General features: G+C 41.6%; 1 protein-coding gene across 12 annotated transcripts in view; it reads right to left on the reverse strand.

Annotated features, from left to right (window-relative positions):
• Positions 1 to 15000, reverse strand: part of LOC139781649 (uncharacterized) — a 173269-nt gene that overhangs the window by 36481 nt on the left and 121788 nt on the right. For all 12 annotated transcript variants that reach the window (XM_071720513.1, XM_071720510.1, XM_071720514.1 and 9 more), the window contains one exon: positions 6128 to 6225. In XM_071720513.1, coding sequence (XP_071576614.1) covers positions 6128 to 6225 — 98 coding nt within the window. The remainder of the gene's footprint in view (positions 1 to 6127; positions 6226 to 15000) is intronic.

Consider the following 15000-nt stretch of genomic DNA (forward strand, 5'->3'; position numbering starts at 1 on the left):
CTCAAAATAGTTGCTATATTTACCAAACTTTTTTTTGTTAATAACTTTTTAACGAATAACGACCGCCGGCTAAAACCTTCTGAAGGTCACTCAGGAGAGTGACCTTGACAACATATGTCAAGGTCAAGGTTATTGGCGAGTGCGGTATTAATATGCATAATTACCCACTTGCCTAACAGCGGTTCAGTTAAATAGCATTTGCTTAGGAAAATAGCATTTGAACAAAAATAAACGGGCAAAAGTCATTCGACCAGCCAGATAGCATTTGTCTAGTCAAAAGCTATTTTCCTAATATAACTATTAAACTATTTGCCTACGACATATACATTGACTTGTAAATAGATATACAGTCGACACTCCTTATTCGCGGATTCGCTATTCGCGGTCAACATATTTGTGACCACATTTTTTTATCCGCGGATAGATATTTCAATATTCGCGGATATAAATACATCGAAAAGACTTATCCTACTTATATACAATAAACTTCAGAAAAATAATTTTTTGCAGTCCAATACTAAGAGTTTCCACATCATGCCTATATATCTACTTCAAACAATTTATTTCCAAACAATTATTTATTTACCTTATTAATTTCTTTTATTAACTTAGCACATATTATTTACCTTTACTGCCTTTCTTTTAACCTTATTTAAAGTGAGACCACGCAAGACATTACAGAAATTACCGGCAGCATTAGAAAGGAGGGTTCCGAAAGAATTGAAAATTAAAAACATTAATGAATTATTACAGTCATATGAAGAAGATCTTACAGAAGCTGAATTAAGAAATTTTGACAGAGAAAACTCAGTTGATGAAGGTTGATGAAGATGCATCAACGTCAAGCTTAGAGAAACAAGAGTTTGACATAAAAACATTAGCTACAGGAATCAAATTTTCCCACAATCTTTTTGAATTCTTTATAGGCACAACGATCCGTCCATGGAAAGAAGATGATTATACGAATTATACGAATCAATTTAAAAAAGTGTGCAAATTAGAAACTTGCTTCCTCATCATTACAGATCGCTACCATTGCTCCTATTTTATTTCGCTCACAAAACTCCTCTTATAAGAAAGCTTGTATTTCATTCGATGCATAATTATTAGTATTTATTAGTTTGGCTTCCTCATAGAGAAATGATGAGCGAAATAAAATAGGAGCAATGGTAGCGATCTGTAATGATGAGGAAGCAATGTGCAAGTTTCTAATTTGCACACTTTTTTAAATTTTAAATTTAACCTTTTTATGAATTGAAAGAGGATCAGCTTAGTAGCACATAAGTGGGGTTTTATAATCGACGCAATGCCAAATCGATGTTGACTTTGGGAGTTCAGACTATATGGTCCATATATGGACTTCGCATATGGACCTCTTTGATCGCGTATAAAGCTGGATCTAATAAACCAAATCTTAAAGAATTATATATGAAATAGGAGTAGAAAAGACTGAAGAATATAATAAAATTAGAAATAGCCCGATATCTCAAAATTTGCGGAAGTTATAGCTATCACAGACATTTCTAAAAAAAATTATGGTATTTGAAGTGGTAGTTCTAACTTCCGTAATAACACAAGAAGTACTTAATAAAAAAATAATGTTTTATAGTGTTTTAGAAAATTCTCGAAGTAAGCTTTAAGAATATGCAATAAAAAATGAGGGTTTCAATTGTTTTAAAGGTGTTGTGTGTGAGTGTGTATGGTATTTGAAGTGTTGTGGTAGCTCTAAAACTTCCGTAATTTTTTAGATATCGGGCTCATTTTTTTTTAATGTGTCATTGGAAGGTTGGTATTGAATTTGGCGATGATCGGTAAAGGGATTCATTTCTTATAAAATTTTGAATTTTTTGAGAAATATCTGTGGTAGCTTTAAAACCTTTAAAACCATTGAAACCTCCATTTTTTATTGCATATTCTTAAAGCTTACTTTGAGAATTAACACAATTAACACAATTCATGAACGTCTTAAAAGTCTCTTTTTTAAACAAACTAAAAAACAAAATTTTGACGAGACACTTGACAATGATGTGAGGGGGACGTGGTTTACCATTCCTTTTTTTTTCCATTTTCAGTCAATTTCAAAAATATTTTTAGAGAATCAGACACAAAATTATCATTTTACAGCGTTAATAAATTAAATAAATTTATCAAAGTTCAGAAGGATGCTCTCCCGGTTTCCGCAATGAGTAACGTTGTCTATAAGATCTCTTGCCGAGATTGCAACGCTTCATACGTGGGGCAGACTGGCAGACAATTAAAAACTAGAATATCCGAACATCGCAGTCATATCCACAGAAACAGTTCTGCCCACTCCGTGATTACTGATCACAGAACTTAGAATGACCACGATTTCGATTGGGATAACTTAAAAATTTTAGATCATGAAAGATATTATCACACGGAGAAAATTGCTACGGTTGTTACAACAACATTCTCTATGATTGAAAAAGAAATGTATGTGAATTCAAGTTAAATTGATATTACATTGAATGTAGCTGTTAAGATATGCTCATTTATACAATTTTCATAACCGTAGTTCTTACGATAAGTGACATTCGGTTACAATACCCTCGTATATGGTTGCCTCAACCAAAGAATTATTGCTATCTCTCTTATGTGGTCTGCAGCACAAATATTATGGTTGAGAGATCCATAAGATATAGCTGCACGGTACAGCACTGAATCACTGCATGATTGAGAGTTTAGTTCCATTGCGCGCGCAAAAGAATTTCTGCATAGAATAAAGTGGATTTGATAAGGATGTTTTAACTTTATAAATATACTTTTTTCATAAATATATTTACGAACACAAAATTTCGTAATGAGCCGACACTGGTTTCTGACATTCACCCGACATTAAGAAATATTACATCATATATCCAATTCAAAATTTTATTACTCTTTTTAAACTGAATTTGTTTCTTAAGATGATTTTTGAAAAATTATATATTTGCGCTGGTTATGACATATGTAGACTATATATAACACTCACATTAAATTAAGAAGTAGTCTACCACGTAAGGCAGTTGGCTCACGATCCAGAGGTCCCGAGTTCGAATCCCACCAAGGTAAGTGTTTTTTTCAAATACGAGAAAATATTTATAATCATAGACTGCATCTTAAGAAACAAATTTAGTTAAAAAATAGTAATAAAATTTCGAAATAAATAATTTTTTTGTCGAGTGAATATTTGTTTATTATGGTTGTAACATCCATATATTATGGTTGCAACATCCATATAGTAGCTACCTTTACTAAGGTTAGGGCAACCATATAGGTCACTTCCAGAGTACTATGGTTTCCATAACCCTTTTGTATGGATGGGCGAAAATTAACATTATTATTCTGTTGTAGCAACCATAACTTTTTCTCCGTGTATGCATAATTACCGGCAAATGGTATTCAGCGAAACAATGCATTGATGCATTTCAGTATTTTTTTTATAAGGTTTATATAAAAAAATAAAAACCTCGTAATACAATTAATAACAAATACAAATTTATAAAGCGACAGTTCATGATAAATATGTTTTATTGCAATTTCCCTTTTATGCATTTTTAAATTAAGGTTTTTTGTTTCACCAATTATAATTGATTAGAAAGAATAATGCCTTTGAAAAATACAAAATTTTGACACTTCTTAAAATATCTATGTTCAAAAACAACAATAAACACTTTAGTAGCGACTGGATTGATTAGGCTCGTGTATATCATTTCGTCCCCATAAGCTCATATTGATAATAAAACCCATACAGCACACAAATGCTGAATCAACATCTCAAAAACATTGCATTGCAACATTTGCAATATTGCATCAACGTTACGAAATGTAGATTCAACGTTGAAAAGACATTGCACACACGTCTAATGTCAGCTAAATTGTAATATCTTGTGGATGTTGTTTCAACATTCAGAAAACATTGCTCGATGATCAAACGGGCTAGTGGTGATTCTCTGACGCTTCCTTTTTGCTTATACTTGTATATAACACATCTTTATATAGTGTTAAAAAATCTTGTAATAATATATTAACTGGCGAATATTAAAAACAATGCAACAACAATTAAATTGTTAAATACTGATTAAAATTTAGAAGAACGTGTTTTTATTTGTTGAAACGTAACTGTTGGAAGTTTTCTGAGCTCAGATTATATTATTCCTCTACATCTAAAAGAAGAGTCGGACCCGAAGACTTGCGAATGTCACGATTTTGCTTTGCCGGGGGCCTGCTTATATTCGCCCCAACTGAAATTTACTTACGAGTTGGTCTTACCGTCATCTGTCGCCTAGCGGCGTCGTTGCAAACTAGCGCGGAAAGATTAATAATTGTTCAATGTTGTTTCAATGTTATATCAACATAAAGAATCAATGTAGAGAATCAACATAGATTCAACGTTGGAAAGATATTTAAACTTCAACATTCAACATTGCAACGTTGTTTCAACTTTTTGTGCTGTATGAGACATCTATAGCGTGTGTTTCTTAAAACTTGCAATTTTTAAATCAGTTCAGTATCAGTATATTTCAGTTAAAGTAGTTCGTCCGTGACAATACTGTCAAAAAGTTAATGATAGACAAATGACATATATAGTATTTGGCTGTGGTTTTCCGCGTTATGCACGTGTGTGTAAGAATCTCATATGTACATACATGTATATAGACATGCACTAATATATGTGCTATTAGATCTTCTAAAGGTTAGCTGTCATGTGTCTACCGCTATCAGAAATTGTGTACCTACTTTCAGTATCAATTGCTTAGAAACTAGACGGTTAAAGGGCTTGTATTTTTGTAAGAATATCCTTGCAAGTCTCTTTTATCATCTTCTTTCATTAAAACCATAAGAGTACTTTGATCTCTACAATTAGAAGCGTGATATCGGAAGCCGTTTTCGTCCTATGATACATGTAACAAGTGCTAATTTTAACTTTTATTATTTCAACTTCGGTCAATCTTTTTCTAATTGCACATTTGTGTAGAGCGTGTTTACATTAATATGCTCTGTCCAATTTTTACAAGATTCCTAAGAAAATGAGTTTACGGGCCGGACTAATTACCTTAATTATTAGAATTATCTTATTAATTCTATAACAGATTATTTATATTTCAGAAATTTTAACTTAAGAGTACCTATATAGTTATATACATCATAGTTTGATCAAGAAGCATGATTTTTTAACATATCCCCACTGTTCAGTATTATTTTTGCAAAAATATAACTTTTTAAAAAATTTAAATGCACGTACAGAGATCACTTAATACTGTAACCTTTTTGTTTAAAACATTTTTTCACTTCATGATTTCAGAGATATTCACTCGTATTCAAATATATGGAATTTGTTTTGAGAAGTTATTTCAATCCCTAAACATGCTTCGAAACTGATAAAAAAAATACGTGTGTTATTTTTTGCTACTCTACAACATAGCCAAAGCCCATTAAAATCGGTGAGGCACAATTCCAAATGTTCCCTTGTAAGTCTAGCAAAAAAGAAGTGCATAAGTTTCATTCAATTGATTCCATATTGCATTTCTTCTATGACGATTTTTGGCTTCTATTCGTGCTTTCATTATATTAATTATTTTTCACTGTATTAAGTGTAAACTCCTGTAGACAAACGTATACAGGCAGTCTTGTGAACGCGACTTTCAAATTCTTATAACTCAGAAACTAATCAGAAAGTTGATAAAATTTGAAACTTTTTATCAGGGACACAAGTACCATAACATATTAAAAATTCAAAAAATTGACGGACAACCTTTTTTTCATATAAATCGTCCTTTGATGTACCGTGCTTCAAAGAGTTAAATAATCTCGACTGTGTAGTGCCTCTATAATAGATCTAGAAACAATCTAGTAAGAAGTCAAAACGATTTTGAGTATTCAAGACTATGGGTCCGTTCCGTTTCACGCATATGCGCGCATTTATCTATAGCATACTTAACGTTTACCATAGAAAATGCGCGCATATGCGTGAAACGGAACGGACCCTATATTAGTAACGTAATAATAATTATTTTGAAATGATTAAACTGCTTGACGATTTATTGTAATTTATTTGCCTTTGAAACTCAATTTATGTATTGTAGAAACATTCGGGAGGGACACTTCAAATACGAAAAATACTTACTTCGTTCTTTGGATTGGTAATGCGTTATTATAGTCTTTGGACGTATTTTCTTGCGCCTGTTGAGCGTTCTTCAATTGTGGCAAAATGCTTTTCAGCACCTACATGTTTAATAATAATTTTACAGTTGTTAATAAAAATTGGATATTGAATTATTAATGTCGTATTAATAATAACAATAACGTGTTGTAATACTATATACTGGACACAGTGGACACCCATGTATAGTAAGGTGCATTATAATTCGCTGGGTCATAGTAGCCTGACTTATCGGCTGTTGGGTTTAATAATTAACACGTACACGGTTTATCGAAATATTAAAATCCTAATAAAATAAAAGAAAAAAAAATACGCAAAGTACATAATAAATCAAAGTATATATGTGCAAGATTTTGGAAAAAGTAGATGTTCCAAAAATTAACTTTGTTTAAAAATAGACATGAGATCAATACAATTAAAGCAAGTATATAATTATTTACTATTAATGTTATTTGAATGTTACAATTTTTACTACTATCCACACATTAAGCAAGACGTATTTAGCTCTCGTATCTACTAGTTCTCTACATGTAACATATTCCCGGGAAAATAGGATTAGATCTGACCAGCAGATCAAATTTTATCTGGTCAGATATGCTCAGATATGACTTCTCATGTCTGCGCAGATCTGGTTATATATGTTTATATATATACTATATATGGAGTGTAATCTCTGGTCTTTGACGGTTCAGATCGGACCATATCTGCTTAGATCGAACCATATCTGTGATTGAATTTCATCGAAACACTCAGATCTGACTGTATCTATTTAGATATAACAATATCTATACTCGAATGCGATCCAAAATACATTACATCTGACCATATCTATCCAGATATAAGTCAAACTGAAGTTGTGTTTGATCGAAAACAGTTTAGGTATGACGATATCTGGCCATGTTTAACTATAACAAATTAAATGTTCGATGATAGATATTCGTCTAATGTGATATTTAAATATATAAATATGAATTTATTTATACTGTTTGGCGCTCGCCCCCTGTACATAGCTGTACATATTAGTGTTAATCGTTAATTCGTCCGCAATAGCATTAGCAATCATTCGCGTTACAGTAATTTGTCGTGTTCGTGATTCGACGGTAAAGTCGCGCCGTCGATAAATAGATCCCGCGTTGGTGACTCGCGCGAAACGTTGGTGGATCGCGATCTAAGTCAATATTCGCGCGACTCACCCGACTCGTGCTGCCCGCCCGCGGGTGGCATCCCCAATTATTGGAACAAATACTCGCTCGCGCCGGTTCTCAACAGGAGCGCGACGCGAGCAAACACTCTCCCTTCGGAAGTCGTCCGATCAACACGACTCTCTCCCTTCGGAAGTCGTCCGATCAACACGACTCTCTCCCTTCGGAAGTCGTCGAGTCAACACACTTTTGGACGTGATCGAGTCTGTAGTACAGACGGTTCCAGTACAGACTCTGTACTGGAACCGATTCACCGAGCACCGCGTGCCGTGCCTCGCTCTGCTTGCCACTGTTATGTGCATTTTGCTTGCTTGCCTCTTCTGCGTGCCTTTCTTGCCTGCCGCCTGTTTCTACCCTTGCCTGCCGTACATCTTCCCGCTATCACGGAGGGTTTGCCTGCCTACGGAAGACGGACGACTCGAGTACACACCCGAGAGGGCACCTGGCAACGAAACGGTGAGTCGCTTTTGCTTGCATACTACTCGCTGCACGTATTTTATCGTTCATTTGCGTTGCGGGGACCGAGACACACCCCCGCTGGTCCTTCGAGTCTCGTTCAATCGTCAATCCGGGGATCGCTCTACCGCCCCCCGAGCATTGGTCCTTCGAGCCGGATCGTCGCGTTAGTGAATACCGCCGACCTTTCGCTAGAATACCTCGTAAATTCGATATCAAAGTCCTCGTACTAGCATCCCTTATAGCGGATCGCTATCGTTAAATTAATTCGCTCGCGCTCGTGCATCTACGTATTAATCGGCCTTGCTCGCCCGCCTCGATATCTCTCGCTCGCAACCGCTCGCGACGAGAATACACGTGCGGAGCCTTGCGCGCCATTATCGCTGATCGCTCTTACCGTCGAATTAATTGTGCAATCAAATCGTCATTGTCGCTCGAGTGCACGATACGATTTATTACGTTAGAATTAAGGAATATTCTTTCGCGAATATTCCACCGTGCCATTGCTCCGATATTTCGAACGGAGCCATCCGTTACTCGTCACCTTGGCGAGCGGACGTTATTGTTTTGCCTCAGTTTTTCTGTCGGTCGAACTCAGAGTCTTTGTGTCTCGTTGTTTTCGACTATATGTGTTGTGGATCGTTTCGAGCTGCCGTCGACTCGAGATTATATTTCGCTGTCCTTCGACCGTTCTGACTTTGTATATACTCTGCTATAATTGTTTGCTGAATCACTCTCTTCCTCTCTGTCTTTTCGCGGGAAAATAGTCATATATCTATTTCTTATCGTTTATTCGCACCATGCCTAAGAACGCCGAAGCTCGTCGCGAATTGTGCATTAGGCGGATACGAAAGATTCACGATCTCTCCTTGCAAGCCGCGACCGACACGGCGATCCGCGCGAATTTTCTCGCCCGCTATCCGAGCGTGGCAAAACTCGCGGAGGATTTCGAGAACGCTCACCTGAAAATCATTCAGGAAACCGCGGATTTCGAGGCCGAGGACGTGATTAGAGCCGAATTCGACAAAATGCACTATGCCGTAAAGAGCCGGTATCACCTTATCACCGGCGCACCGCACGGAAACGCTCAGACGCAGCCCGCGGGCCATAATTCGGCTGTCAAATTGCCTAAGATCGCGCTGCCGCAATTCTCGGGTGACCTCTCGCTGTGGCCGTCCTTTATCGCCTTGTACAATACGTCGATTCACGAGAACCGGCAGCTCTCCGCGATAGAAAAGTATCAATACCTGCTGGCCTCGTTAAAGGGGGAAGCCCTCAACGTAATTAAAAACTTGCCGTTTTCCTCGGATTAGTATATGATCGCTTACGACTCCCTACTCTCTCGATATAGGAATAAAAGAAAGCTCGCGGACTATCATTTAAATTCAATGCTCGACTCAAAGCCATTGAAGACAGAATCGGCCGAGGCCCTCCGCAACCTGTTAGATGCGTTCTCCGAGAATACGCGCGCGCTCTCCTTGATGAAATTCCCGACGAATTTGTGGGACTTTCTTCTATTGAAATTCTTGTTAGACAAGCTTCCCCGCTCCCTTCGGGAAAAATTCGAATCAGCGCATAGGACTGAGGAGATACCGCGATACAATCAACTCACGAAATTTCTTTCGGAGCACTGTAAGGTTCTCGAGGCCATCGCGGGTCCGTCCACCTCGTCGAACAAATCCAAGTCTGCGTCGGTCTCGTCATTCGTAACGCACACGGCCGATTGCCCGGTGTGCAAGGAACAGCACTATATATCGAAGTGCCCGCGATTTCTCAAACTCTCGCCGAGAGAAAGACAGTCGACGGCTCGTGATTCGAAATTGTGCCTCAATTGCCTGCGACCGGGGCATGGCATGAACAATTGTCCTTCCACGTGGACGTGTAGAACCTGCGGCGTGAAACATCATACGCTCTTACATTTTGATCGGAGCGCTAATTCTGATTCTACGCCCGCATCTGTGACCGCGCCTCCGGTCATTCCGGACTCCGCGAGCGCTCCTCAATCGGAGGACAAACCAATCGTCACCATGGCTAGTCTAGCCAATCGGGTCGTCCTGCTTTCCACCGTCCGAGCTGAGGTGATAGACGCCTACGGCAACGCGTTACCCGTTCGCGTATTGTTGGATAGCGCGAGCCAGGCCAATTTCATTACAGAAGGCTGCCTTCAGAGAGGCGGCTTCCGTCGCACCAAGCACAGTGCGACCGTATTCGCTATAAACGAGACTAAGGCGGCTACAACGAGGGGCCTCACCTCCTTTGTAATTCGTGCGCGCGGTCGGGACGATACTTGTTTCTCCATTGAGGCTACGGTCCTCTCGCGTATAACTTCGCCGTTGCCTAATGATAAAGTCGAAGTCCGGTCGTGGAATCATTTGAAAGGATTGCCGCTCGCGGATCCCGAATATTGTGTGCCCGGTAATATTGACATTCTTTTGGGAGCTGAATCGTTTGTATCTGTGTTGCGCGACGGCCGCCGTAAGGGAAGGAAGGGAGAACCTGACGCTTTCAATACAATTTTCGGTTGGGTACTGACAGGTGCGGTATTCTCAACGGTGCAATCGGCACCCCTGCGCTCGTTTGCTACCACCCTCGAGTCGATCGAGAGATCCGTGAGCAACCTTTGGCAATTAGAGGAGGTGCCGGAACACGCTCCTTGTTCAGAAGAAGATCGGCGTTGCAAAGAGATCTTTGCCAAGACCACATATCGTGACCACTCCGGTCGTTTCGTGGTTTCGTATCCATTCGCGTCGGATCCTCCTACATTCGTCGACTCGCGTTCTATAGCTGTTAGTCGTCTCCGCGCACTTGAACGTCGTTTCAAATCGAACCCAGAGTTTAGAATCGGTTACAATAAATTCATGCAAGACTATCTCGATAGCGGTCATATGGAAGTAATTCGTGATCCATTCCCGTCGGATGGTCATATTTATTATTTGCCTCACCACGGCGTGTACAAACTCGATAGCACTACCACCAAATTACGGGTAGTGTTCAACGCCTCGTCGCGATGCGCGAACGGGCTATCGTTGAACGACACGTTACTTAGCGGTCCGAAATTACAACAAGACTTACTCGCGATCTTGATTAGATTTCGCGCCAAACCGGTAGTTTTCACTGCAGACGTGAAACAGATGTTTCGCCAAGTATAGATGAATCCTGAGCAATGCGACTACCAACGCATTGTCTGGCGCTTCTCGGAGTCGGATCCTATCCTTGATTATCTGCTCACGACAGTTACGTTCGGTTTAACTTGTTCACCGTTCCTGGCGATCTATTGCTTACTCCAGCTCGCTATCCAATATCGGGAAGAATACCCTTTGGCTTTCGCGGCGTTATTCGAGGCGCTATACGTTGACGACGTCGTAGTTAGTGTTCGTACAGTGGAAAAGGCTCGCGCGCTTCGAGATCAATTGTTATCGCTTCTCCGAAGCGCCGGCTTCGAACTCAGAAAATGGGCGAGCAGCCATCCTGCCGCGTTGGATGGACTCGACCCGCAGTTATGTAACCTATCCGAGTTATCGTTTGAATCGAGCGAAGATCAATCTCTTAAAGTCCTGAGCCTTTGGTGGTACTCACAATCCGATAGTTTCGGATTCCAGGTTAATCCGTTGGATCGCAGATGCACTAAACGTACTATCCTGTCGGAGGTGGCGCGTATTTTCGACCCTTTAAGATTACTGGCTCCTCTCACGTTTACCGCGAAGTGTTTCATCCAACGTCTATGGACGCTTAAACTGGAATGGGATGACGAGCCTCCCGCAGATATTCGTCGCTGCTGGGATCGGTTTCAGGCGGAAGTCGACGCGTTAGCTTTGCTTCGCATCCCTCGCACGTTTTGACACACGCAATGTCGTTCGTTGTGAGATTCATGGCTTTTGCAATGCCAGTGATTTGGGCTACGGAGCCGTGATTTATTTACGTTTTGTCACCCGGGATGGTGTGGTTATTCGCCTACTCTGCGCTAAATCTAAAGTGGCGCCGCTTCGGCCTGTCACAATTCCCCGTTTAGAGCTCTGTGCAGCTTTGCTTCTTTCGAAGCTCATCGCTTACATTCGTCAAGTCCTTCAGGGACACCTCGGAATCGATGCTGAGTATGCATGGTCGGATGCCGAGGTGGTCCTTGCCTGGATTCGCTCGTCTCCACATAGGTGGAAGACGTTTGTTCGCAACCGCGTTGCTCTCATTCAAGAGAAGGTACCGGTCTCATCCTGGGGCCACGTCGATACGGAGACCAATCCGGCGGATCATTGCTCCCGCGGACTTTATCCCCGCGATCTGGTGGCTAATTCGATGTGGTGGACGGGCCCCGAGTGGCTCGTACGCTTCGAACCTCGAGTTGAACCTTCACCTCAGCTAGACGTTCTTCCTATCGAGGAAGAACGAGTTACATCTCTTGTCGCGCTCGATACGCCCAACGCGGTACTTTCGTTGTTAGATAAATTTTCGTCGTTGGACAAAATTTGTAGAATAATCGCGTATAGTCTTAGGTTTGTAAATAAATTCCGTGCCAAGTCCGATCACGCGACTTTGGCCATTGATCAACTCGAGCTGCATTCCGCATTACTAGTCGTAGTAAAGGTCGTGCAAACGGATGCATTTCGAGAAGAAACAGACCGACTTAGGATCGGGAAAGGGATCCCTAAGCCGCTTCTCAAACTCGCTCCCTTCCTCGATCCCTCGGGCGTCCTCAGGGTGGGCGGTAGGCTCGTGCAATCCGCACTGTCATTCGAGAACAAACACCCTGCACTATTACCCAATAAACATAGGCTCACGGAGCTCGTGATCGACCAGGTGCACCGCGCTCACCTACATCCGGGTCGACGCGCGATGCAGTATTTATTGGCTCAGAGATTTGGATTCTTGGGGTACACCGCGCTATCCGTCGCGTACTCTCGCGCTGCTATAGATGCTTTCGAGCCAATCCGCGTGCTACTCAACCCTTCATGGCGACCCTGCCGACCGAAAGAGTCAGTCAGGTCAAGCCCTTCTCGATTACTGGCGTCGACTTTGCTGGACCATTCTCGTTGGTCACTCGCCGAGCTCGTGGCGTCTCCTCCTTCAAGGCATACGTCTGTCTATTCGTTTGTTTCGCAATCAAAGCTGTGCATCTTGAAGTAGTACTTTCGTTGTCCACAGACTCATTTCTCGCTGCGCTGCAACGCTTCGTGGCACGACGCGGACGCTGCTCACTCCTTTACAGTGACTGCGGCACCAATTTCGTAGGGGCTGCGCGCGAACTTGAAACTCACATGAGCCTTGCGGCAGAGCGGGAGAAAATAAAATAAACATTTAATCCTCCCTCCGCACCCCACTTCGGGGGCCTCTGGGAGTCGGGCGTTAAATCATTCAAGACTCACCTGCGACGGGTGGTGGGGGATCAAGTCCTGTCGATCGAGGAGTTTACTACCGTTCTCGCACAAATCGAGGCCGTTTTGAATTCCCGACCCCTCTGCCCTGTGAGCACCGATCCTTCGGATCTCGAAGTCCAATCCCCGGGACATTTCCTCACGATGGAGCCCCTGGTATCCGTTCCCACGCACGACGTGACTTCGCTGCCGATTACTCGCTTGAGTCGATGGCAGCTCGTTCAACGAATTCACCAAGACTTCTGGAAACGCTGGCACCAGGAGTATCTCACTACTCTACAACAGCGTCCCAAGTGGTGGACCTCTGTTAATCAGATCGTCGTTGGCTCGCTGGTCCTCATCAAGGACGCCAACTTGTCGCCCTTACGTTGGAGGCGCGGACGCGTCGAGGCGCTACATCCAGGTAGCGATGGCGTTCCGCGCGTCGCCACGGTGCGGGTGGCGGATGGCTCTCTGGTGCGTCTCTTGGCGAAATTGTGCCCCTTGCCAACGGGCCCTGTTCCACCGGCGACTGCCCCGGTTTAAGGAAAATACCGCGTATTTTGGTGGGCGGGTATGTTTGGCGCTCGCCCCCTGTACATAGCTGTACATATTAGTGTTAATCGTTAATTCGTCCGCAATAGCATTAGCGATCATTCGCGTTACAGTAATTTGTCGTGTTCGTGATTCGACGGTAAAGTCGCGCCGTCGATAAATAGATCCCGCGTTGGTGACTCGCGCGAAACGTTAGTGGATCGCGATTTAAGTCAATATTCGCGCGACTCACCCGACTCGTGCTGCCCGCCCGCGGGTGGCATCCCCAATTATTGGAACAAATACTCGCTCGCGCCGGTTCTCAACAGGAGCGCGACGCGAGCAAACACTCTCCCTTCGGAAGTCGTCCGATCAACACGACTCTCTCCCTTCGGAAGTCGTCCGATCAACACGACTCTCTCCCTTCGGAAGTCGTCGAGTCAACACACTTTTGGACGTGATCGAGTCTGTACTGGAACCGATTCACCGAGCACCGCGTGCCGTGCCTCGCTCTGCTTGCCACTGTTATGTGCATTTTGCTTGCTTGCCTCTTCTGCGTGCCTTTCTTGCCTGCCGCCTGTTTCTACCCTTGCCTGCCGTACATCTTCCCGCTATCACGGAGGGTTTGCCAGCCTACGGGAGACGGACGACTCGAGTACACACCCGAGAGGGCACCGGGCAACGAAACGGTGAGTCGCTTTTGCTTGCATACTACTCGCTGCACGTATTTTATCGTTCATTCGCGTTGCGGGGACCGAGACACACCCCCGCTGGTCCTTCGAGTCTTGTTCAATCGCCAATCCGGGGATCGCTCTACCGCTCCCCGAGCATATACGTAGCAAATTAAAGATATTTAATTAAATATCTTTGATATAATTATATAAAAATAATTTATGATAAAGATATAATTTGCAGAAAACAAGTATTTTTTATAAACAAAAAAATGTTAGTTATTTGTTATAAAAGCATTTTAATCAATTCGCCTTATATCTAAAATACAAAAGACAATCACAGAAATATAAGTTATTTCGTACATTGTAAGCTCACAGATGATGGATAAACAAAAGTGAAAAAATTCTTAATTTGATTATTATTTAATAGCCAGATTACATTAAAAATTTTGTTGAAGTAATTTGGAGACTTGCATAAATAATTACCAACTCGAATAAGAATTATTAGAAACTTTACATTTTTTACTTTAATTAATAAGAATTATTTACTGGTTATACAGAGTATAACAAAAAGGTTTGGAATCGTTTGTTGTAAAAAAAATTATTTAAAAAAAATTTGATTGCATTTT

The sequence above is a fragment of the Temnothorax nylanderi genome, unplaced genomic scaffold, assembly GCF_030848795.1.
Source record: "Temnothorax nylanderi isolate EJ_2023f unplaced genomic scaffold, tnyl_v1.0 TNYL_tig0351_pilon, whole genome shotgun sequence".
Taxonomy (NCBI): domain Eukaryota; kingdom Metazoa; phylum Arthropoda; class Insecta; order Hymenoptera; family Formicidae; genus Temnothorax; species Temnothorax nylanderi.